This window comes from Aedes albopictus, chromosome 2 (assembly GCF_035046485.1).
Source record: "Aedes albopictus strain Foshan chromosome 2, AalbF5, whole genome shotgun sequence".
In the NCBI taxonomy this organism is placed as follows: Eukaryota; Metazoa; Arthropoda; class Insecta; order Diptera; family Culicidae; genus Aedes; species Aedes albopictus.
The window spans coordinates 356,688,658-356,715,285 of record NC_085137.1 but is presented as its reverse complement, the minus strand read 5'-3'; the positions used below and the strand labels follow the sequence as shown (position 1 = coordinate 356,715,285).

General features: G+C 40.9%; 2 protein-coding genes across 2 annotated transcripts in view; one reads left to right on the top strand and one right to left on the bottom strand.

Moving 5' to 3' along the window:
- The window catches only part of LOC109407440 (band 7 protein AGAP004871), a 501,977-nt gene that overhangs the window by 39,358 nt on the left and 435,991 nt on the right, over positions 1-26,628 (top strand). The window lies entirely within an intron of this gene.
- LOC134287236 (uncharacterized protein DDB_G0271670-like) lies at positions 23,943-25,046 on the bottom strand (the record flags this gene model as incomplete). Its single annotated transcript, XM_062848910.1, has 1 exon — positions 23,943-25,046. A coding segment is annotated over one exon (1,104 nt), but the record flags the coding sequence as incomplete, so codon positions are not given.

The following is a 26,628-nucleotide window of genomic DNA, read 5'->3' as shown; positions in this document are numbered from 1 at the left end:
ATGAGAAAACTTGCAACCGACCATCACGGATTTGAACCAAATTTGGCTGAAACATTTGTTTAGATGGAAAAAGAAAAAATCCAAATTTTGGTGCCGATCGGATCACCCTTCGGCCCGTGGCAGCACCCCTCGTTTTGGCCGATATGAAAATTATTCTCTCTTTCTTTTATTTTTATCATTGAAACAATTGCACCTACACATTTTCGACCTTCGCCTTTTTAAAGAAAATCGTTCAGGGAATCCAGAAAAAATATTATTTTTTTGATACAGTGCATATGATATCTGGCAACACTGCAGTGTTGCCAGATATCATATTTTTCAATTTTAAAACTAAAAATCGATTTTTCTCAAAATACGTATATTTTGATTTTAAAAATTTTGATTCCATCGTGTTTATCAGACGTTTTTCGATCGAAAAAGCTTAATTCCCCAAGGTAATTTGCATCGTTCCTGAGATATAGCGTTTTTAAGAAAAAATATTCATTTTTTTCATATAAAGTATCATATAAAATCAGGTGCAGTTTATAAATTTCGCAAAAAAAAAATTGTTCGATGCCATATAAAGACGTTCTGTGTTGATTTGAACAATATTGATTATAAAAAGAATAAAAAAACGTTACAGTGTTGCCAGTTCATCAATTATGAGTCTATCGTAATGGACTAGCATAAGCTGTTGAACTAAAAAAATGTATTTATCAAGATCATCAATTCTAAACAAATTTCATATATTTTAACATTATCTGAATGGAAGTGCTGCCAAATATGTATTATTTATTGTGGAAATCATAATTTTACTAGAACTTTAGTATGAAATCTAATTAACAAGCCAAAAGTATTTTTTTATTTGGGTTTAGTACATTTGGCAACATCGACGTAAAATATATTCAGGAAAACATTTGGTGAGTCTATTTATAAGCAACAGTGCTGAAAATGTCATTTTGATATAACCATATTCAATAACCCACAGCTAATTTCAGAAGCTGAACCTGAAAATATGGAATATGATAAAATATGAAGTATGATATCCATTGGAATTATATAATATTAGATACTACGCATCGTCGAAGGTCCAACTCCTTATAAAAATCCCTGTAAAAATATCTTTTGTTTGATTTTTACGGCAGTGTTGCCAAGTATGCTAGTATTTAGCAGAAACGCAAACAATAGGTGCGGGGATGCTTAGTCTTGCGTTTACTCTTACTGGATTGCAGAATAATAGATCATGTCCTTTATTGTCCCGGACAGAGAAGTGAAGAACAGTGTTCAGTATTGTGTTGTCTATTGATGTGATTGCATATGGTATGAGTTTTTGTTTGTTCTTCGTGGCGAAGAATGAACAAAAATTTCTGAGTGAAATGGATTAGTGGCGTTTGCTCCCTAGAGCCTACTTTTCTTAGGCTTTTTTACATGGAAAAGAAATCGGTTGTACGCGAAGGTTAATTCAGATAAATCAAATCGATTGTTCGATCAATTATAGGTGACTCCTAGATCGACAATGTATAGTATCATATTAAGGTTGAAGGATTCGTCATTGACATAATCGTCATCATTGAAAATTCGAAAGCAGTTTTTTCGTTCAAAACTGAAATTACAGCAATAAAAAGGTATTCACTGCATTTCGGGTGGCGAATGAAGTGCAGTGAACACATTTACACTGCGGAAATTTCAGTTTTGAACGAGAAAACTGCTTTCGTATTTTCAATGATGACGATTATGTCAATGACGAATCCTTCAACCTTAAGGATCGGTATATTCGCCTCACTCCATTCATATTCACTCCTCTTTGCTGAATCGAATCGAGAAAGATGCAGCAAACGGATTGTCGTGATCAAGCACGCAACCCCATCACCAGTGGAAAGTCATGCGCAAGTTGCTTGACATGGATATTCGTTGCCGTTCGTCGCAGTTTTGATCGCAAGCGAATGAATGAATGGCGAATGCTGAAGAATGCTGGTGAGTAATCAAAGTGGCTGCTGTCGTCGCTGACAAGCAAACACACAAACTAAAGCGACAATCGTTCGCTGCGATTAACCATGGAATAGCAATTATGAATTGTGTTGCCATCTATGCTCATACTCATGCAGTGTTGCCAACTGTGTTCGTTATGTATAAAAAAAACAGAAACCATTTGTTTTTATTTAGTGTAATCTATTTAGAAAGCTTTCGCGTAAATTAGATGTTTGCAATAAAAATGACATTTTTATTATTATTATTATTAGTTTATTAAAGACACTTTACCACTAGAGTGGCATTCGTGTCGAAAAAAATGACATGTGTGGCAACACTTACATCTAAAACATCGTTGAAATGAATAAAATGACAATTGAAATGAATTTCATACTAGATACATTTTATATTTTAATAATTTATCCTCATCTTTTCCAATAAACTAATTGCTAACTATCAAACTAACAATAACTGTCAATTATCAGATCATTTTGTCAGGTATTACCATAAGCAAGAAATCACAGACAAACAGACGTAACATTGGAAAAAATTCCAACGACCACGGTTTTAACGTTTTTTTAACCTTTATAGTTGTAGTTTTCACAACCAGAGGTGCGCACATCATTTTTCTAAGCGTTAAACGTTTCACCTAGTGTGAACTAGGCGATGCATTTTCACTAAAATTATTCTAGGTGTTACGTCTGTTTGTCTGTGAAGAAAAGGTCAACAACAAGGTCGTTAGAGAAGATGTGTATTGTTTTTATCTTGCTCACACATCTTGCAACACACATGGGGACCATTCATAAACCACGTAGACTTTTTGAGGTGGAGGAGGGGGTCTGGCCAAAGTCTACGCTCCATACAAATTTCAATTTTTTTTGTATGGACGAAAGTCTACGAGGGGGGAGGGGGGGTCTGAGATGGCCAAATTTTGGTCTACGTGTTTTATTAACAGCCCCATGGTGCGATTTTCAGAATAACCTGTACATTTTCAAACACTTGAAGGTTAGGTTTCATGGTATAATAAAAAAGGTAAACTGGCAACACTGTCACAATTTTTTAATCCTTTTTATACTTGATATTTTTCAAATCAGCACAAAACGTGTTTATTGGGCATCGAACAATATTTTTTTTACGAAATTTATAAACTGCACCTGATTTTATATGATACTTTATATGAAAAAAAATGAATATTTTTTCTTAAAAACGCTATATCTCAGGAACGACGCAAATTACCTTGGGGAGTTAAGCTTTTTCAATCGTAAAACGTCTGATAAACACGATAGAATCAAAATTTTTAAAATCAAAATATACGTATTTTGAGAAAAATCAATTTTTAGTTTTAAAATTGAAAAATATGATATCTGGCAACACTGTATCAAAAAAATAATATTTTTTCTGGATTCCCTGAACGATTTCCTTTAAAAAAGCCGAAGGTTGAAAATGTGTATGTGCATGCGTTTCAATGATAAAAATAAAAGAAAGAAAGGATTATTTTCATATCGGCCAAAACGAGGGGTGCTACCACGGGCCGAGGGGTGATCTAATCGGCACCAAAGTTTGGATTTTTTCTTTTTCGATCTAAACAAATATTTCAGCCAAATTTGGTTCAAATCCGTGATGGTCGGTTGCAAGCGGTCGGTCACTTGGCGTGGAATGACCCATATATTATTATAAACCTTTGGGACATATCGGGTCGTCCAAATTGTCCTCTAGTCTAGTCTACACATACACAGCCATTCATTGAAAGAATCCTGGAAAATGATGGAATCGACTACTTCTACCATTTTTCTCGTCATTATCAATACTGTCCTAGATCACGGCATAAATATCACAAGGGAGGCTAGTAACCTATGTAAACATCACTTTTGGATGTAAACATCTGACGTCCTTCTTATCGTTTTACGTTGATCAAATTGGTGAGGAGTACTAGATCATTGTGTAAACGCCTATGAACGATTTGAATTACGTCATCAAAAAACTGTCAGATTTCCGGAAGGTATCACCTTCTAAATATTGTACACCGTGTCCTAGATTACAAGTATTGACGCGGCCAGGCCTACTGTGAAGCGTTATTGAACACAATTAAACAAAACTATGGAACGGCGACATCTCGTCAGCCGCTCCGTATCGTATGTGTTATAAATGTGAAGCAAAAACGTTGGGAGTGACGTGGCTAAGAAAGTTAATACCACTCCGTTGGCGTCCTTCTTCCTGGGATGGGACATAGGTATTTGCTCCTTATGTCCTGGCTCGAAAGCCTAGGCTTAAGCGCCATTGCTCACTCTCTGAAACGAGAAGAAAATTTAACGATCCCTTTCCCGGGTGAATTAAATAACCTGCATTATAAGAAGGAAAGTAAGCAGTATTATTTCCATCGGCTACATTTAATAAAAGTGTGCTCTGTTTGGAAAAATAGCATACATCAATGATAAATTAGACAGATTTTACCAAACATCCAAATTCAATGCCCGGTATCCTCTATCAACGAAGAGTAATATATAGTTGAAATGTATGCTCAAAAATGTATCGTAAATCGAAAGCATGAAACGGACTCACCGAAATTCAAAATTCAATTTTCTCCCCTCCTGGCCAACATTCTTCACTACTCCCATGCAATCGCTGTTTATCCGCTATGAGGTCTCTCCGCCCGAATGAATCCCAAACCTCCACGTGGGTCTGAACTCAGCTTTTCACTTCTTCCATTTGCAGCACCGGTAGATCCAGATTCTACAAACTGGAAACACTTCCGATCTTTGCTTTTTTTCTTCTCCCTTTTGCTCAAGGGCACTAAACCAATATATAAAATACCGTGAAACTTTCACTAAACCATCCGGAATCAAATCCGGGGTAAAAACTGCGGGATGAACTCTCCTTATATGCCGCGTTCCTTATTATCGGGAAAATGCGTATAACGATAATCCTTCTTCTTCAATTCCGGGTAGCAAGGGTTCTGAAGCAAATATCGGGTCGTCCAAACTGTCCTGAAGTTTAACTCTAGACAAAAACAATACTCGGTTTGCGGCTGCTAAGCCCGGCTCGTCGCATCACACCTTTCAGAGCTATGTTGAAGAGTAGGCATGAGAGTCCATCACCTTGTCGCAGTCCCCAGCGAGATTCGAATGAACTGGATAGTTCACCCGAAACCCTTACGCAGTTTTGAACACCGTCCATCGTTGCTTTAATCAGTCTAGTCAGCTTCCCAGGAAAGCCGTTTTCGTCCATGATTCTCCATAGCTCTGCGCGGTCGATACTGTCGTATGCCGCTTTGAAGTCGATGAACAGGTGATGCGTTGGGACCTGGTATTCACGGCATTTCTGGAGGATTTGCCGTACGGTAAAGATCTGGTCCGTTGTCGACCGGCCGTCGATGAAGCCGGCTTGATAACTTTCCACGAACTCATTCGTTTTAGGTGACAGACGACGGAAGATGATCTGGGATAGCACTTTGTAGGCAGCATTCAAAATAGTGATCGCCCTGAAGTTCTCACATTCCATATGGTCGCCTTTCTTGTGAATGGGGCAGATTACCCCTTCCTTTCACTCCTCCGGTAGCTGTTCGGTTTCCCAGATCCTGACTATCAGCCGATGCAGACAGTTAGCCAACTTTTCTGGGCCCATCTTGATGAGTTCAGCTGCCATACCATCCTTATCAGCTGCTTTGTTGGTTTTGAACTGGTGAATGGCATCCTTAACTTCCCTCAGCGTTGGAGTTGGTTCATTTCCGTCCTCCGCTGCACTAGCGTCGTCGTTTCCTCCGTTGCCATTGGCTCTCGTGCCTACGTTCTCCACGCCGTTCAGGTGCTGATCGAAGTGCTGCTTTCACCTTTCGATCACCTCACGTCCGTCCGTCAAGAGGCCTCCGTCTTTATCCCTGCACATTTCGGCTCGCGGCACGAAGCCGTTGCGGGATGCGTTCAGCTTCTGATAGAACTGTCGTGTTTCTTGGGAACGGCACAGCAGTTTCATTTCTTCACACTCAGCTTCTTCCAGGCGGCGCTTTTTTCTGCCGAAAGAGGCGAGTCTGCTGTTTCCGCTTTTGTTTGTAACGCTCCACGTTCTGTCGGGTCCCTCGCTGCAAAATTACCGCCCTCGCTGCGTTCATCTCCTCCAAAACCGTTCTGCACTCTTCGTCGAACCATTCGTTCCGTCGATTTCGTTCCACGTACCCGATGATGCTCTCGGCTGCGTCGTTGATGGCTGCTTTCACTGTACTCCAGCAGTGCTCTGGAGGGGCCTCATCGAGCTCGCCCTCGTCTGGCAACGCGGCCTCGAGATTCTGCGCGTATACTGAAGCGACATCCGGTTTCAGTCGCTCTAGGTTGTACCGTGGCGGTCGCCGGTACCGTACATTTTTGATGACGGAGAGTTTTGGGCGCAGTTTGATCATCACCAGGTAGTGGTCGGAGTCGTTGTTGGCGCCACGATAGGCCCTGACATCGATAATGTCGGAGAAGTGCCGTCCGTCAATCAGAACGTGGTCGATTTGAGATTTCGTCTGCTGTGGTGAGCTCCAGGTGTAACGATAAGGGAGGCTGTGTTGGAAAAAGATGCTGCGTATGGCCATATTTTTGGAGGCGGCGAAATCAATGTTATTCTTTCCTGCTCGGGAGACCGTTTCGTTCGTCTGCTGGTGGGCGCTGAACCTACCAATCGTCGGTCTGAATTCCTCCTCCTGGCCTACCTGAGCGTTTAAATCTTCTATGATGTTCTTGACGTCGTGGCTTGGGCAGCGATCGTACTTGCGTTCGAGCTGCGCGTAAAATGCGTCCTTGTAATCATCAGTACATCTGGAGTGTATGCTGTGCACGTTTATTATGCTAATGTTGAAGAATCGGCTCTTGATCCTCAACCTGCACATTCTTTCGTCGATCGGCCACCAACCGATCACGCGCCTCTGCATATCACCCATCACGATGAAAGCTGTTCCCAGCTCGCGTGTGTTACCGCAACTCTGGTAGATGGTATGATTACCTCTAAACGTTCGCGCCATAGATCCTGTCCAACACACCTCCTGCAGCGCTACGTTTCCGAACCCGCGGTCCTTCAGTAGATCGGCGAGTATGCGGGTGCTCCCAATGAAGTTGAGAGATCGGCAGTTCCACGTACCGAGTTTTCAATCGCAAGTCCTTTTTGTTCGCTGGGGTCGTTGCCGTTGGTCTCGGTTCGTATTATTCTGTTGCTGATTTTCCGTTACAATGTTTTTTTACGGCTGGCTCGTAGGGCCTGATGCCAACCCTCTACTTTCCGGAGGACCATAGTGCACAGTTGAGCTTAGAGTCCTTCCCTGGCACTCGGACGTAGATCAGCTTCTAACATGGGGATCAGACGCTGTTGTGAGCCGCTCCTCCTGGAGAACAGACGCTCAAGTTTGCCGAAGCAAACCCCCCTCCCCTGTCAGCCTACGACCAAAGTTCCCACCGGTGTTGGTTACCCGATCTTCCCTAAGGTTGCTCATAGTTTCCGGCCGGTACCGCGAGGAGGTAGGGATATGAGTTGCTGGGCAGAGGCTAGTGGATCACAATGGGATCTGAATTGCGCAGCATACCCAGCCTTTACCGTGCCAGGGTTAAAAGGTATGAACACCTTTTCAACGGCTCGACGGTCGTACTACTTTGTTTACAAGTAGGAAAAAACTAAAAATAGTTAATTTGGACTTTTCACTAGGCATCCATCTATCAATTCGTTCATAGTCCCCAAAAACATTTTCCATGTCTCTCTGCCTAGGTTACGACACTTTGCTGTTAGAGACATCCGATACCCCCAACGTTGTTGAATGGGGGGATGCTGCCTGGTTATTGCTTCTGCTGATGCCATAGACATCGTCGTCGTCGTCATCGTCGTTGCCGTTGTCGCGCCGGTCGTCATCAAACTGGATGTTGTTATCGTTATTCGGCTGTTTGTTTGTTTTGTCTTCTGCTGTCGCCGTTGCGAAGAGATCGTCATGGTGGAGCACACAGCAGCAGCTATCACCACAGAGCATGGGATGGATGGATTGCTCCCCGGATAGAGCCAAGCGACGGGTGAAATTTGGTATTTTTACGAAAATTACTCACCGGTCATGTTGTGTTGTTGTGTCGCTCTCATATAGCACGCTCGATTACTTGCGTGGGTGTGGGTAATGGTGGGTTCGGATGAATTGTTGGTCCATTTTGGGGTGTGAAGGGTACAGCGATAACCACATTCTGCGATGGACAGGCCATTTGGGCAATGCACAGAGCACGAAGTAATATAATACTTCATGTGATTTGGCTGGTTTATAGTTATTTTGATAAAAGTTCCTGAGGTTTCAATACTATAAAGGGGTTACCGTATGCCAATTCAATGGATATAGGTATTACCTTTTAACAGTTTCACATGCTGGAAAAAGCTGCGACGGTTCCTGAAAGGAATCCTAGGAGAAATCCCTGAAAGAATCCCGAGAGCAACCTATAAAAGAATTCTGGAATAATCCCTGAAGAAATCTCATAAGGACTCTTGGAGAAACCCCTAGAAAAATAGCGAAAGCAATTCGTGGAGAAACACAGGAACGAATCCATGAAGAAATCACGCAAACATTCCTGGAGAAATCATAACCTTAGAAGAATTCTCTGTAATTATCTCTGGAGAAATTCCTAAAAGGAATCCTTGTTTAATCAATAAAAAAGAGAAGAGAAATCTGCGGTAGAAATATTCGAAGAAATCCCTTAGTAAATATTATGAGGAATATCTGAAAGAATGCCAGAGGCGATTCCGTGAGAAGGTCTGTAATGGAATCCTGGGATATAAATTAAAGGACTCCCGGGAACAATCCTTGAAGGAATCTCGTGAGGGATCCCTAAAGGAAACCTTAGAAGAATCAATGAAAGAATCCCGAGAGGGCTCATGGGGTGATACACAAATTATGTCACGAAAAAATCCTTCCCTCCTATGTCACACTTTTTGTAAGGAAACTCATTATTTTTTGTAAGGGTCGTCACGCTCTGCAACCCCCCCCCCCCTCCCCCTAAAAGCGTGACGTAATTTGTGTACGGCCCCCTGATGGAGCTTCGGTGTTGACACGGGTAATGCGTCGAACCCTTGGCGGATCATGCTGAGGTGTTGATGGCGTGGCCGACACTCGGCCGACAGGTTTCCAATGTGCCCGAACCAGCGTTTCAACTGGTCAGCCGGGTCGGTCAGTTACTGTCCAGCCGGTGTTTGCGGCTTTCTCGCCTTCGTCGGCTAGGAAGTCCGCCCATGCTCTTTTGTCCCGTCTACATGAGCGTTTCACTTCCTTCTCGAGAGCCGAATAGCACTGACGGCTTTTGCTCCTCGTGACCCGACACCAATCTGTGTTCTCCAAAATCTATGGTTCGGCCAACGGACTTCGCTCAGTCCTAGGATCTCAAGCTTCATACGGCATGCCTCATTGGCTAGTTGTGCCAGTTTACCCTACTGGACTAGGGTTAATACACTCCAAGTTCCAATTCTTGTCTGTTGTTTGGCGGTAAAAGTCGTTGCCGTTGAATCAGTTCGTAATCTTTCATTTTAGGTTTTTGTGACGGTTTTTGCCTTTCTCGTGCACCAAGGTGTACCGAAAGGCTATATGTTCACTCCAAAAACGAAAATTTGATAGAGCCTCCGGAGGGGTCAAGTCTTATATACCAATCGACTCAGCTCGACGAATTGAGGTGATGTCTGTGTGTGTATGCGTGTGTGTGTGTGTGTGTGTGTGTATGTGTGTATGTGTGTATGTGTGTTTGTGGAGCCTTGTAGCCGTGCGGTTAGGGTCACCAAGCTTATAATCGCACCATGCTATGGGGTGAGGGTTCGATTCCCGCTTCGGATGTTGAAACTTTTCATGAGAATAGTTTCTTACCCGTTTCCACTGGTGCATGCTCCGTTCGTCCGTTGTCTAGTGTTAAGTTTAAAACAGTCTGTACAGCCGAAAGCTGAAGACGTTGTCCGTGTCTTTAAAAAAAAACTCACATCACTTTTTGGCAGTAAACCTCAACCGATTTTAATGACCGACGATTCATTCGACGCGGAATCTGGTCCCATTGTTTCCTATTGAAAATGGTTCAGATCGGTTCAGCCGTTCCGGGGTTATGGCCATTTAGGTGTTCCGGACCGGTACCCCAGGAAGGGGCCAGATATGAAAACGCTACAAACCCATCCATGCGGCACATCAAACTACGGCATTTGCGGTAACTTGATGAATGGTAAGCAGAAAAATAGTCTCAGACCATATCTGAACCGGTAGTGTCCCGGAACCGGTTCCGGGCGTCCCGCCGGAAGTGGCCAAACATAAAAGTGCACTTAACCCATGCATGTGGCATATTAAACCGCAGCTTTTTCGATACCCTGATGAACAGTAAGAAGGAATACATTCTCAGACCATATTGGAACCGGTAGTATTCCGGAACCGGTTCCAGATGTCCCGCTGGAGGTGGCCAAGTATAAAAGTTATCCAAACCCATGCATGCGACATATCAAATAGTGGATTTTTTTGACATCCTGATGAAAGGTAAGCAGGAAAATATTCTCAGACCATATTTGAACCGGTTCCGGGTGTCCCGCCGGAAGTGACCAAATATGAAATTGAACTTAAATCATGCATGCGACATATCAAACCGCGGCTTTTTCGATAACCTGATGAACAGTATGCATGAAAGCATTCTCAGAACATATCGGAACCAGTAGTGTTCCGGAACTGGTTCCAGATGTCCCGCCAGAGGTGGCCAAGTTTAAAAGTTAACCAAACCCATACATGCGACATATCAAATAGTGGCTTTTTTGATATCCTGATGAACAGTCAGCAGGAAAATATTCTCAGACCATATTTATCTGAACCGGTAGTGATCCGGAACCGGTTCCGGGTGTACCGCCAGAAATGGCCAAACAAAAAAGTGAACCAAACCCATGCGACAAATCAAATCGCGGATTTCTAGGTATCTTGATAGGCAAAAAAAAAAAGTTTTCGGCCATATTTGGAACAACCGGTATTATTCCTCACCGATTAAGGGTGCCCCATCGGGAGTGATCCAATGTAAAGGAGAACCAACCCCATAAATAGCTGTTTTGGTAACCTGATGAACGGTTAACAAGAGAAACAATCATAGACCACACTTTGGAAAACCAATACTGTGCCGAAACCGGTTCCAGGTGCTCCGCCGGAAGTGGTCAAATGTAGAACGGAACCAAACGCATGCACACCGCGCATTAAATATCGGCTTTTTCGATGACGCGCAGAGCGGTCAGCAAGAAAAGTCTCAGGCCACTTTAAGACTACCGGTAGTGTACCGGAACCACTTTCGAGTGTCTCGCCGGAACTGGCGAAATGCACAAATAAGTGTTTGACAGTACATCAAATAGCAGCTTTTTTGAATACACGATGATCGATTCGTAAGAACATAGCCTCAGACCATATTTTAGACAACCGGTAGTGTCCCGAAACCAGTTCTGGGTGTCCCACTGGAAGTGATCAAATGTAAAAGTGATCTATACTCACCCATGCATGAGATAAATCAAATCGTGTTTTTTTTGGGTAACCTAATGAACGTTAGCAATGAAATAGTCTCAGACTATATATGGGTGACCCGGTGTGCTCCGGAACCGGTTCCGGTACCGCATCGAAAGTAACCAAATATACCATGCAACATATTACATCACGGCTTTTTGAATAACCCGAGGAACGGTTAACTAGAAAATAGGGTCACACCACATTACATACTACCGGTAGGGTTGCACAACCAGCGTTTGGTGCTTCGCCGGAACTACGAAAGTAAATAAAAACAATGCAAGCGATAAATATGTGTAAGGGAACAAAATCTTACAAATTAAACCCAACAAACAGACGTCGCACTATACTCACTACCTATCGCTCTTGTTTTCAACGGTCAATAAGATATAGCCCAAATGTTCAGAAAAAAAATGTGTGATCTGTGATTGTGTAAAGAGTTATAGCTTAGCTTGTTAGTATCGTCTTGATATTGATCAGCCTCCAGTGTTAGTGAAGGTGCTCAACAAAGTGCTCAAGCAGTCAACTGAGAAGTCTGAAATTTTTGAGCCCTGCTTATACGTTGAACATAACGTCGGACTATGTGCAATCAATAAGTTTTAAGTCAATTCAAAGATGTCTTTGATAGAATGCTTGCTTTTCTATAAAAATATTCGGATTCAGAAACACTTTGACTTACGTTGTCGGAAAGATTGTGAGAAAATGTTCGACGAGAAAGGCACTATCACCACTAGGTGGATTAATTTGGGTTTTTTAAATAATATTACATGTTACAAAAACAAGTAAAATACACATTTCGGAACTAAACGACTTTTTAATACCACTAACAGTAGTTAGGAGCTGAGATTGACCGAAAATGAATAGGATATTCTCTTGCCAATATCTGCCAAATTGAATTCCTCACCGAAGAGCAGATGCAAACGATTCCACAAAAAGCCAAAACCTTTCTCCTTTGAGAGCCACCAATTGCTTCCTACCTGCTATAGAGCTTATCAATATTCAAGCCGGCATACTTTTTGCATTTCCCCATCTGGCCTACGTTCTTATCCCGTCGTCGTCGTCGTAGTTGATTCGGGTTTCCTGGCTCAGCCAAAACTCGTGTGAATGAGTGGAAGCCAGGTGGACCTGCCTTCATCATAATTGAATGACAGGCACTACAAGTGGAGGAAAATCAATAACCCCACCACCCCGCACATACATTCGCATTCACCGACTGACTGAGTAGATGTATAACAACGACCATATCTCCGGTGAAGTGAACCGCCCTTCCGGTTTAATTCTTGACGACGGTGGGAAATCCTTCACGTGAGGCGCCTACTCTAAAATGCCTGTCACTAATTGCTATCCCACATTCTGGGAAAATTTCATGTACCATCTGTTCTGGGTAGTTTAGTAGCTGTCAGAGTCAGAAATTCCTTCTCTCGGTAGTGGCGGCGTCGGTTTGCTCCGGGAAGTGTAACTTAATGAAGCAATGATGAACTGGTTGGGCGTTGACCCAAAGCCGTGTGGCGGATTGCCCAGTCTGGTTAATGCTTTTTCGGGAAAGTGGGTGTGAGGGGGGAGGGCAAACACTTTTACTTGGCTTTTATCAGTTCATCACAGTTGAGGTATTTGGGAATGGAAACTTCACTCCGTGACAATGTGCTTCGAGGTTTCAGTGGGGTTTTGTTTGAATTGTTGAGTTTTTGAAAATTCCCTCGTTCAGGGTTACCTTGAATTAAATGTGGTTCAAGAGGCATGTAAAGCGGTATAATATAAGACGTGTTGCTGAAAGTCATATTGGAAATTTAAAGATTGGATGGAAGTTTTCTTTGGATGGATTGCCCCTCCGAGGTCAATTATAGTCTTGAAATCAAAAATGGATAAATGCATCTTTTAGAAAGAATCATCAACCAGCGGAATCAGGTATCAGAAGGCCGGCTCCAGAGGCACGTTATCCTCCATTTAGGACATTTGTGCCATCGCCATAATAATAGCCTATTTCATCATCTACCTGAGGGAAAAGGAAGGAAATAAGGATAAGATGGGGATAATGACAGGTAGGGAAATAGGAAAAAAATACCCTGGAAAAGGGTACTAACGCATAAGCGTACCACAATGGGTTCAAAGGGCACTGTTATAACGCATAAAGCGAAAGAGAGTCTATAGCTCTTCACCACAGCGGGTTAAGAACAACAGAATATCCTGAAGGTTCAGGTTTCTGAAGTCAGTTTTTTTTAATAAGTGTTTACCGAATACTCGGAAACGCAAAAACTGCGCAAAAACTGGACAGTTACATATCAAATGATACGAAGTTCCATAATCGGATTCACAACTATCACACGCAAATGAATCAGCTTGCTGAATATTCACCATGTGATAGCTGAGTCGGCAGTGGCCAGTCAATGCTTTGACCAGAATGCTGCAATTCTGCTTTGACATTTACAGATTTCTAAGATACTTCGCCACCCCTTGAGAAGGCTCAGAACAATACAATTTTGATGATGATTAACCTGGGCTTGTTAGGGGAATATCTGTAAATAAAAAGAAAATCGCGTTAAGTACTGTTCCTTTGAATTCCACTAAGAAATTGCATCCTTTGACAGATACGTATTTCGACCTCAACTGTAAGGTCGTCTTCAGTGTCTTGTACTTGACTCGACTTATTCCAAGCTATTCCAGTATTGTCTGTGTTGAGTGGCAGCCCGGGTGTAAATCTGAAGCTTTACCCAACACCTCGATATCGGAATAGCTGGCCCAGGGCCAATGAAGTCATGTGATGCTCCAGTACGAGCTAACTCATCAGCCAATTCATTTCCAGCGACAAGCGACTAGCGATAACTATCTTTGACCTGGAGTTGGCCGAAGCAAGTGCTTTAATAGTAGCCTGGCTATCTGAACAGAAGTGTATTACTTTGCCCATTACGTGCTGCTGAAGTGCTGATTGCACTCGCAACATAAGAGCAAAGATTTCGGCCTGAAAAACGGTGCAGTGTCTACCAAGTGAGTAAGACAGATACAGCCTTAGCTCACGAGAATAAACACCAGCACCTGCTCGACCTTCGAGAAGGGAGCCATACGATGCCGTCTGAAATACTTCTTTCCAGATATCCGGATGTCCACTCTTCTCTGGAAGGGAATTTCTTGGAAAATGTCCTATATGGGAAATTACAAGCAATTGTAAGATCACTTGGAGCAAGGACAATTTTGTCCCAATTCACCAAAAGTGGAAACATGGAGGTGTGTGTTGATGTGCGGTTCACAGGAGTTTCCTCTAGTAGACCGAGTACCCGTAGACGGTAAGTGCAAGAAAGTGCTTCTTGTTTGAGATGAATGTGTAGGGGAGCAACGTCAAAGAGAACTTCGAGCGCTGCCATGGGAGTTGAGGAGAACGCTCCAGACATCGCCATTAAGCACATCCTTTGCAGATGGCCTAACCACAGACAAACAGACGTAACACCTTGAACGATTTTCATGAAAATCCATCGCCCAGTTCATACTACCATCACCTGGTGGAAAAGTTGCACGAATCACTGTGTTGTGCAATATCGTCAACAGAAGGCGCTAGTGTGAAACGTCAAACGCATAGAAAAACAATGCGCGCGCCTCTGGTTGTGAAAGCTACAACTATGAAAATTTAAAATAATCGTTAAAAGCGTGGTCGATGGAAATTTCGCAAGTGTTACGTCTGTTTGTCTGTGGCCTAACTTTGATTGGATCGTTCTCATTTCGCCCTTTTGCCCCAACACAAGACATCCATAGGCCAATATTGGCCGAACAACAGTTGTGTAGATCCATTTGAAATACTTGGGTTTAAGACTCCAAGTTGTACCAAAGGTTCGCCGGCATTGCTCGAAGGCCATACAAGCTTTCTTGATTCTGAACTCAATGTGAGGTGTCCAGGAAAGCTTGGAATCAAGAATGACTCCAACGTACATTACCTGTTCAGTCACATCGATTTCAGAATCAAAGAGACGCAAAGATCGAACGCCATTACGGTTTTGCCTTTCTGTAAAAAGAACAATAGTTGTTTTACTCGAATTAACCGAAAGGCCATATTGGCGACGCCAACCCTCAACTACCTGAAGGGCGCTTTGCATCAGGTCGAAAAGGGTGGTGATACACATACCAACTAGCAATGCTAGGTAGTCGTCGGCAAAGCCATAAGTAGGAAAACCGCTATTATTGAGTTACCTCAATAGCGTATCTGCTACGAGATTCCACAAAAGCGGCGGCAAGGCTCCCCCTTGGGGGCATCCACAAACACTCAATTTCCTAATCCCTGCTAGACGCAATGTTGAGAGGAGATATCGGTTTTTGAGCATTTGGTGAATCCAATTGGAAATCATTGGAGATATACCATGACTCCGTGTGGCTTCCAATAAGACACATTGTCAAAGGCACCCTCGATATCTAAGAAAACACCCAAACAAGATTGCTTTCGAGCAAATGCTTTCTTGATATCGTAAACAACCTTGTGTAAAAAAGTCACAGGTGGGCTTACCAGAGTGGTAGGCATGTTGGTTCACATGAGAAGGCACGTTGGCCAGATGAACATCACCCCAAGTAACACACTTGTCACAGAAGAGTCACGGCGGCGCAGGTTTTTGTTGGGCAGACGTCACAATGATTTACTTCTAGCAAGTAAGTGTTTATTTGTTAGAAGTAAGTCACAGTGACTTCTGCGCAACAAAAACCTGCGCCGCCGTGACTCTTCTGTAACAAAACACGGACGGATGTGATGATCCACAATGCGTTCTAAGCATTTCAGAAGAAAAGAGGTCAAACTTACAGGTCTGAAAAACGCTTTGCTTCTTCATACGACACACGACCCAGTTTCGGAATAAACTTCACATTAATGTCCCGCCAAGATTTGGGATTATACCCTGTATCAAAACTGCAAACAAGTATTTTTTTCAAAACATGTTTGAAATAATCAAATTCCTTTTGAAGCAAAATAGGATAAATCCCATCTGCCACAGGAGATTTGAGAGGAGCAAAGCTATTAAGTGCCCACTCAATCGATTCTATAGTTCAATACTCCGAGCCAAGGCCAGGGAATCATAACTACAAGAAAAGACATCCGAGGTTCATCCGAAGATGTAATATCCACACATCCAGGGAAGTGTGTGCTGAATAAACCTTCCAGAACTTCCTCATCAGAGAAAGTCAGATCGCCATTTGGCAAACGAAGTTCGTTCACTCGGAAATCCTTAGATTTCGCAAGGGTTTTTTTTAGCCGACTGACTTCACTGAAACTGGAAACATTTGTACAAAGGTTTTTCCAGCCGGATCGTTCAGCAGACCGGAGAGCTTTCCTTTAGGCATTACGAGCCGACTTGAAAGCTTCCGAACCAGCCGAACGTCGTCTATTCCAACTCTTTCTACATTGTTTTCTGAGTTTCGCCAGATCAAAGTTCCACCAAGGGATTCGTCTTGTGATCTTCACAGACCGTAGAGGGCATGCTTCTTCAAAAGCTTCGATGATGAAGGTCGTTCATCATCTAAATCACTTGGAGTGTCAATGGATGGTGAGTATCCATGAAATTTGGCCGCAACCAAACCAGTAAAAAGATCCCAGTTTGTTGACCAGGGATTCCTGAAGCGCAATGTTTGCGAAGTAACATTTAAATGTTCAAAAAAGATGTAGCGATGGTCAGATAAAGATTCTTCATCTGACACATGCCAATTGGTCAGCTCGTGACTAATTCTACTAGAGCAAAGTGTTATGTCTATCACTTCCTCTCTAGCAGATACCATGAAGGATGGGCGGTTGTCTATGTTAAGTAATGCAAGATCTGTACTACTTAAGTACTCCATCAAGCTGGAGCCTCTCAAGTTAATGTCTGAGCTGCCCCAGATGATATGGTGAGCATGAGCATCACTGCCAACAATTAGTGGAAGGCCTTTTGAAGTACAGTATGCGATGACTTGTTTGAAAGCATCCGTAGGGGATGGTTCATCATGCTGTAAATAAACCGAACAATAGACATATTTCATGTTGAGGTTTCCAACAGGTACATCAATTGTGATAGCACATACATCTCTGGTGGTTTCTTCAGATATGAGTGTAACAACTATTGCGTTGTTGACAAGCACACAGGCTCGAGGCATAACACGCGAGTTTGCCATTTCATGTATAGTAAACATTGTTTACTGAAAGTAGCAAACACCAAGTTCACAAGGTGTCCTAGATAGAAGTTCCCCTTACGAAAGTAAGGTTCTTGGACTAACGCCACTTGGGCTGTTCCATTTTGCATAAGTCTGCAAAGATTGATCGTTGCTTTTCTTTTAAGCTGAAGATTGATCTGAGCTATCCTAACCGTAGCCACTACCCAAACTAGGTAAGATTTATCTCTTCGCAATAACAGCATAACAAGGAACAGCAGCAATAAAACCAGATCGGTATCGCATAATGCGAAACCATATAGGTGAAAATTTAAACTGATTAACAACATCTTCACAACCGCGCCCTTATTTAGCCTCTAATGAGACTAAAGAAGGGCAGCTGATTGTCTCGGAGAAGCACAAGGTTCACTGCACCATTGCTCCGGTTAGCGCAGTAAGGGCAAAATACTGTGGAAGGCGCCCTGGTACTCCACAGGTTCCGTTTGCGGTTAGGTTTTTATTAGACCCCCCCTAGCCATTAATTCCTAGGCACGGTAAGCATGAAGCCGCATTACACCATGAATTAGGGGTCACCTGTTGGTGGACTCTTACCACCGGAACAGGCGGTCCATAGTGTTATTCTTAGCCAATTGAGACAATCGCTACCGACACTACACAGCTATCTAGAGTGATCGAGAAAAGAAGTGAATATTGATGATCAACTTCATATTGGCTCGAACAGCCGTAGAATTCTTATGTAAATTTCCAACAAATTTTCTTGAGCAAAGTCATATTTTTTGTGTACAGCACAAAGAAGTATTTACGCCACATTTTTCTTATCCAATATAATTTTATATTCACAAATAAGTCATTTTCAATTTTCATTTTCGATTGAATGTGTTAATTCACGTGTAGAGTGCACATTCATCTCTCGCTGATTCTACATTCCAACTCAAACTTGGCCTGCTTCTTGATACTCGTGCTTTTCATTTAGCATAGTGGTAAGGCTTCAAATCGCCAATCCGGAGACGGCGGGTTCGGTTTTCCGATCCGGTCAGGAACTTTTCTCGACTTCCCTGGGCATAGTGTATCATTGTGCTTGCCTCATAATGTACAAATTCATGCAATGGCAGGCAAAGAAAGTCCTTCAATTAATAACTGTGGCAGTGCTCAAAGAACACTAAGTTGAAGAGAGGCAGACCAAGTTCCAGTTGTAATGTCGAGCCAAAAAGAAGAAGAAGAAGACCGTTATGAGCTAGGCTATTTGGATACCCTTCGACTTGAATGGTCATACGATGTTTTTGAATAATTTATCAGTTATCAAACCATTATCATCCTGGATCGATAAGTGTCAACTGTGAACTTATAAATTTCAGTTTGTTTTTGTTCAACTCATAGGTTTGACAAATTTTCAGTGACAATTCCACTTTGCCATGAATCTAAATCAACCACACGAATGTCGCTGAATTTGTCATTCCCACCATACCACTGAGTGACTGGCTGGCTGGCAGCTGAATGCTGTTCCTTTTTTAATTCAATTCAATATTCGCCTCGTGTCGTAAAAATTCAATTAACTTTATTGAATTGCGATCACTTCTCTCTCCCGTCTACCGAACCGAACCGACAACGACGGTGATGGTGATATACCCATGTACGGCTTTTTACATGTCCTTTCATTGCCAGTCAACCCCTTCCATTGCATTATTGGATTGGCACTGAAGCACCGTCGAAACTGAATTCAACCAACCGCTTTTTATTCTCAATGGGCACCAAATTTTGCCAGTTTATTCAGTGGACGTTTTGCCACTGCGTTCGCGAATAGGTTTTATCGAAAAACAAGTTGCTGGCCGTTGGTTGGATGGCGGCGTGAACAAATATGCAAACAAGTAGGTAGCTACATACATTTCATTCGGTTTTGCCGCTATTGGTTCACGGTTCGTTACAATATATTACAGAACCGGTGATTGTCACAATATTTGATTATGCTGTTTGTTTTGATTTATGTATCATGATTTTTGCCTATTATGCTGTTGTACTATTTGCTATTGCTGCAAGTTATAGACAATGCTAACGTGCAGTAACGAGCCTGCAGACTGCAGATACTGTTAGTGGCATTCATCTCGTTTAGGTTGCATTTCCACCCTGAAGTCGTCCATGGGTTTTTTTTTCGCGATTGTCAAGCTTAGACAAATTCCGGGCATTACAGGTTTTTTTTTTACAACAAACGTTTGATAGCATTTTAGGGTCGTTTATGGGGGTTTATGGACTCTATTAAAGGCGTCCAAAAGAGCTTCAGATGCATTTTAAATGGGGCACGTTCAGTGTAGAACTAGATTTGTAGTAATGAGCTTAATTTGTGTATAGTGAGAAGGTAAATTGAAATGGTACAAAAAGTACTGTTTGAGCAACACTTTGGATAACTGTGTTGTTTAAGTGGCAAGCTGTTCCCCAAAGTACAGGGTGCGGCAGGAAAAAATGTGAAAAGTTCAAGGCACTATTACACGCTAAATATGGGATATATATGACTATTTTTTCAGACAATGTCTATATTCTAGCACTGAAAAATAAAAATGAACATATTTGATGTTTAACATGTGACATGTGACCATAATGGGAAAATTTTTAATTACCTTTTTAGAAAACTAGCCTATGAGAGATCATGGAACGTTGAAACATAGATTGGTTAACGTCAAATGGACGAAAACGAGGTTTGAAGTTGAAAAACACTTTCGCATTTTTTTTCCTGCCGCATACTGTATTGCTCAGACAGCATCAAATTAGGCAAGGCATTATAATACCCACGCTTTTTGTACCATTCCATTGCAGGAATGGAAATTTATCTTCTCACCATACACAAATTCAGCTCATTACTGCAAATCTAGTACTTCACTAATTGTGTCCTATTTATTATGATGATTTCAAGTGCGTTTCAATGGGATTACGGAGGTTTTAGGGGCGTTTCGAGGCATTTTAGGTCACGGTCGTATCAGGGGGTTTCAAGAGCACCTTTAAATCAAAGGGGATTTCAGGGGCGTTTCAAAATATATTGCGATGGGGTCTCCTCTGAAATTCCCTGAAATGCCTCCAAAATCCCCCTTAAACCCCCTCGGACTTTATGTAACGCACCGAGGCTCCAAAATTCCCGAAAACTCTCCCGTAACGTCTCTGAATCCTGTCGAAAATGCTCTGAAATTTTCCCTAAAATGTCTCTAAATCACCCTGAAATCCCCTAGAACCCCATGTAACACACTTGAGAGGGACTGAAATCTCCGAAAACTCCTCCGTAACGCTTCCGAAATGCCTTGAATCCAGCCGAAAATGATCAGAATCTTCCTGAAATGCTTCTAAAATCCCCCGTAAATCCGCTTGGACCCTATGAAACGCAACTGGCAGGCTATGAAACCCCCGAAAACTCCTCCATATTACGCCTCTGAATCGTGCCGAGAATACTATGACGATTCCTGAAATGCCTTTAAAACTCCCCACAACCCCCTCGGACCCCCATGTAACACATTTGAGAGGCTCCGAACCCCCGGAAACCCCTCCATAACGCCTCTGACTCCCGCCAAAAATGCTCATAAACTTCCTGATAAGCCTCAAGAATCCTCCACAACCCCCTCGGACCCTATGTAACACACCTGAGATTCTCCGAAACCCCCAAAAACGCATCCGCAACGCCTCTGAAACCAGCCTAGAATGCTCTGAGTCTTCCTGAAATGCCTCTGAAACCCCCTTAAGACCCACTCAGACCCCATGTAACACACGTGAGACCTTCGGAAACCCTCGAAAACGTACCGGTAATGCCTATACCCGTCGTAAATCCTCTGAAACTCTCTGTAATGCTTTCGAAAACCCGCTTATCCTTCCCCGATAAATTTTTAGCTGACGTCAAACGAAATAGAGTTTTTAACTCTCTTTTGTTTCTGGCCAGATTTTCAAAATATTTAAATCGGAATAACCGGTAACGAATCTAGTTGCTATATCTGAAGATAAAATCTCGTTGGCCGCATGGTTCCGGAATCGTGGAGTAGGTTTTTTCAGGTGATGGTACGCATGCTAAATTCTGCCGATACATGCCTTCCGATATACAGGGGATAGACAAAATGATCGTAAGGTCATCTTCAGGTCGTCTTCAGTGTCTTGTACTTGACTCGACTGGTTCATCATCATCATAGCTTTAACTTTTCGAAAAGTGCATTTAATATCCTCAAATTTTGACAGTAAGTAGATCAACTAGTTGTGTATCAGTGGTCAAAATTTGGAAAAGATCGGGCTATTCTGCACGAAGTTATACAGAGTCTAGAAAAAGGTATAATTAGCCGATAGCTGACTTTGAGCTGTTATATCTCCGGATTCAATGAACCGAATGCAATGAGATTTTGACCATTAATGACTCAATAATGAGCAAGGATGGAATCATTCATTTGCAATCATTTACATTCACTTGCAAATAACTCGCTTCAGAAACATCGTAGCAAAAACTAATGTATGGAACACTTTTTCATTTTTGTTTTACCTGAAATTTTGTAGAACAATGTACTAGAGTAGCGTTAATAATAAAGTCAACAGAAGGCAGCAAACACAACTCTCCACGGCGTGAATGTAATTTACATTCACCACGTGGAGAGTTGCCTTCACAGCTCGTTCACGAATTGCGTATGCGTGTGCGACCCTAATGCTATTCGGCGAACTTTCAGATAAAACTAAAAGGTTCAATTCATCCATACACAGTTTTTTGATAGAATGCTTCTGAACTGAGATAGTATCAAGTAACATTCCTCTTTGCAAATGAATGGTCCCATCCCTGATAATGAGCTATGGAAAATTTTTGACTTAAAATTCTTAACACGGAAAAAAATGATAACGATTAGATTATTTTTCTGATAAAACACCAAATAATTCAAAACTTTCGAAACAACAAAAAAAATCGAAAAGTTGCAGTGAAGATGAAGATGAAGATGAAGATGAAGATGAAGATGAAGATGAAGATGAAGATGAAGATGAAGATGAAGATGAAGATGAAGATGAAGATGAAGATGAAGATGAAGATGAAGATGAAGATGAAGATGAAGATGAAGATGAAGATGAAGATGAAGATGAAGATGAAGATGAAGATGAAGATGAAGATGAAGATGAAGATGAAGATGAAGATGAAGATGAAGATGAAGATGAAGATGAAGATGAAGATGAAGATGAAGATGAAGATGAAGATGAAGATGAAGATGAAGATGAAGATGAAGATGAAGATGAAGATGAAGATGAAGATGAAGATGAAGATGAAGATGAAGATGAAGATGAAGATGAAGATGAAGATGAAGATGAAGATGAAGATGAAGATGAAGATGAAGATGAAGATGAAGATGAAGAAGATGAAGATGAAGATGAAGATGAAGATGAAGATGAAGATGAAGAAGATGAAGATGAAGATGAAGATGAAGATGAAGATGAAGATGAAGATGAAGATGAAGATGAAGATGAAGATGAAGATGAAGATGAAGATGAAGATGAAGATGAAGATGAAGATGAAGATGAAGATGAAGATGAAGATGAAGATGAAGATGAAGATGAAGATGAAGATGAAGATGAAGATGAAGATGAAGATGAAGATGAAGATGAAGATGAAGATGAAGATGAAGATGAAGATGAAGATGAAGATGAAGATGAAGATGAAGATGAAGATGAAGATGAAGATGAAGATGAAGATGAAGATGAAGATGAAGATGAAGATGAAGATGAAGATGATGAGATGAAGATGAAGATGAAGATGAAGATGAAGATGAAGATGAAGATGAAGATGAAGATGAAGATGAAGATGAGATGAAGATGAAGATGAAGATGAAGATGAAGATGAAGATGAAGATGAAGATGAAGATGAAGATGAAGATGAAGATGAAGATGAAGATGAAGATGAAGATGAAGATGAAGATGAAGATGAAGATGAAGATGAAGATGAAGATGAAGATGAAGATGAAGATGAAGATGAAGATGAAGATGAAGATGAAGATGAAGATGAAGATGAAGATGAAGATGAAGATGAAGATGAAGATGAAGATGAAGATGAAGATGAAGATGAAGATGAAGATGAAGATGAAGATGAAGATGAAGATGAAGATGAAGATGAAGATGAAGATGAAGATGAAGATGAAGATGAAGATGAAGAAGATGAAGATGAAGATGAAGATGAAGATGAAGATGAAGATGAAGATGAAGATGAAGATGAAGATGAAGATGAAGATGAAGATGAAGATGAAGATGAAGATGAAGATGAAGATGAAGATGAAGATGAAGATGAAGATGAAGATGAAGATGAAGATGAAGATGAAGATGAAGATGAAGATGAAGATGAAGATGAAGATGAAGATGAAGATGAAGATGAAGATGAAGATGAAGATGAAGATGAAGATGAAGATGAAGATGAAGATGAAGATGAAGATGAAGATGAAGATGAAGATGAAGATGAAGATGAAGATGAAGATGAAGATGAAGATGAAGATGAAGATGAAGATGAAGATGAAGATGAAGATGAAGATGAAGATGAAGATGAAGATGAAGATGAAGATGAAGATGAAGATGAAGATGAAGATGAAGATGAAGATGAAGATGAAGATGAAGATGAAGATGAAGATGAAGATGAAGATGAAGATGAAGATGAAGATGAAGATGAAGATGAAGATGAAGATGAAGATGAAGATGAAGATGAAGATGAAGATGAAGATGAAGATGAAGATGAAGATGAAGATGAAGATGAAGATGAAGATGAAGATGAAGATGAAGATGAAGATGAAGATGAAGATGAAGATGAAGATGAAGATGAAGATGAAGATGAAGATGAAGATGAAGATGAAGATGAAGATGAAGATGAAGATGAAGATGAAGATGAAGATGAAGATGAAGATGAAGATGAAGATGAAGATGAAGATGAAGATGAAGATGAAGATGAAGATGAAGATGAAGATGAAGATGAAGATGAAGATGAAGATGAAGATGAAGATGAAGATGAAGATGAAGATGAAGATGAAGATGAAGATGAAGATGAAGATGAAGAAGATGAAGATGAAGATGAAGATGAAGATGAAGATGAAGATGAAGATGAAGATGAAGATGAAGATGAAGATGAAGATGAAGATGAAGATGAAGATGAAGATGAAGATGAAGATGAAGATGAAGATGAAGATGAAGATGAAGATGAAGATGAAGATGAAGATGAAGATGAAGATGAAGATGAAGATGAAGATGAAGATGAAGATGAAGATGAAGATGAAGATGAAGATGAAGATGAAGATGAAGATGAAGATGAAGATGAAGATGAAGATGAAGATGAAGATGAAGATGAAGATGAAGATGAAGATGAAGATGAAGATGAAGATGAAGATGAAGATGAAGATGAAGATGAAGATGAAGATGAAGATGAAGATGAAGATGAAGATGAAGATGAAGATGAAGATGAAGATGAAGATGAAGATGAAGATGAAGATGAAGATGAAGATGAAGATGAAGATGAAGATGAAGATGAAGATGAAGATGAAGATGATGAAGATGAAGATGAAGATGAAGATGAAGATGAAGATGAAGATGAAGATGAAGATGAAGATGAAGATGAAGATGAAGATGAAGATGAAGATGAAGATGAAGATGAAGATGAAGATGAAGATGAAGATGAAGATGAAGATGAAGATGAAGATGAAGATGAAGATGAAGATGAAGATGAAGATGAAGATGAAGATGAAGATGAAGATGAAGATGAAGATGAAGATGAAGATGAAGATGAAGATGAAGATGAAGATGAAGATGAAGATGAAGATGAAGATGAAGATGAAGATGAAGATGAAGATGAAGATGAAGATGAAGATGAAGATGAAGATGAAGATGAAGATGAAGATGAAGATGAAGATGAAGATGAAGATGAAGATGAAGATGAAGATGAAGATGAAGATGAAGATGAAGATGAAGATGAAGATGAAGATGAAGATGAAGATGAAGATGAAGATGAAGATGAAGATGAAGATGAAGATGAAGATGAAGATGAAGATGAAGATGAAGATGAAGATGAAGATGAAGATGAAGATGAAGATGAAGATGAAGATGAAGATGAAGATGAAGATGAAGATGAAGATGAAGATGAAGATGAAGATGAAGATGAAGATGAAGATGAAGATGAAGATGAAGATGAAGATGAAGATGAAGATGAAGATGAAGATGAAGATGAAGATGAAGATGAAGATGAAGATGAAGATGAAGATGAAGATGAAGATGAAGATGAAGATGAAGATGAAGATGAAGATGAAGATGAAGATGAAGATGAAGATGAAGATGAAGATGAAGATGAAGATGAAGATGAAGATGAAGATGAAGATGAAGATGAAGATGAAGATGAAGATGAAGATGAAGATGAAGATGAAGATGAAGATGAAGATGAAGATGAAGATGAAGATGAAGATGAAGATGAAGATGAAGATGAAGATGAAGATGAAGATGAAGATGAAGATGAAGATGAAGATGAAGATGAAGATGAAGATGAAGATGAAGATGAAGATGAAGATGAAGATGAAGATGAAGATGAAGATGAAGATGAAGATGAAGATGAAGATGAAGATGAAGATGAAGATGAAGATGAAGATGAAGATGAAGATGAAGATGAAGATGAAGATGAAGATGAAGATGAAGATGAAGATGAAGATGAAGATGAAGATGAAGATGAAGATGAAGATGAAGATGAAGATGAAGATGAAGATGAAGATGAAGATGAAGATGAAGATGAAGATGAAGATGAAGATGAAGATGAAGATGAAGATGAAGATGAAGATGAAGATGAAGATGAAGATGAAGATGAAGATGAAGATGAAGATGAAGATGAAGATGAAGATGAAGATGAAGATGAAGATGAAGATGAAGATGAAGATGAAGATGAAGATGAAGATGAAGATAAAGATAAAGATGAAGATGAAGATAAAGATAAAGATGAAGATGAAGATGAAGATGAAGATGAAGATGAAGATGAAGATGAAGATGAAGATGAAGATGTAGATGTAGATGAAGATGAAGATGAAGATGAAGATGAAGATGAAGATGAAGATGAAGATGAAGATGAAGATGAAGATGAAGATGAAGATGAA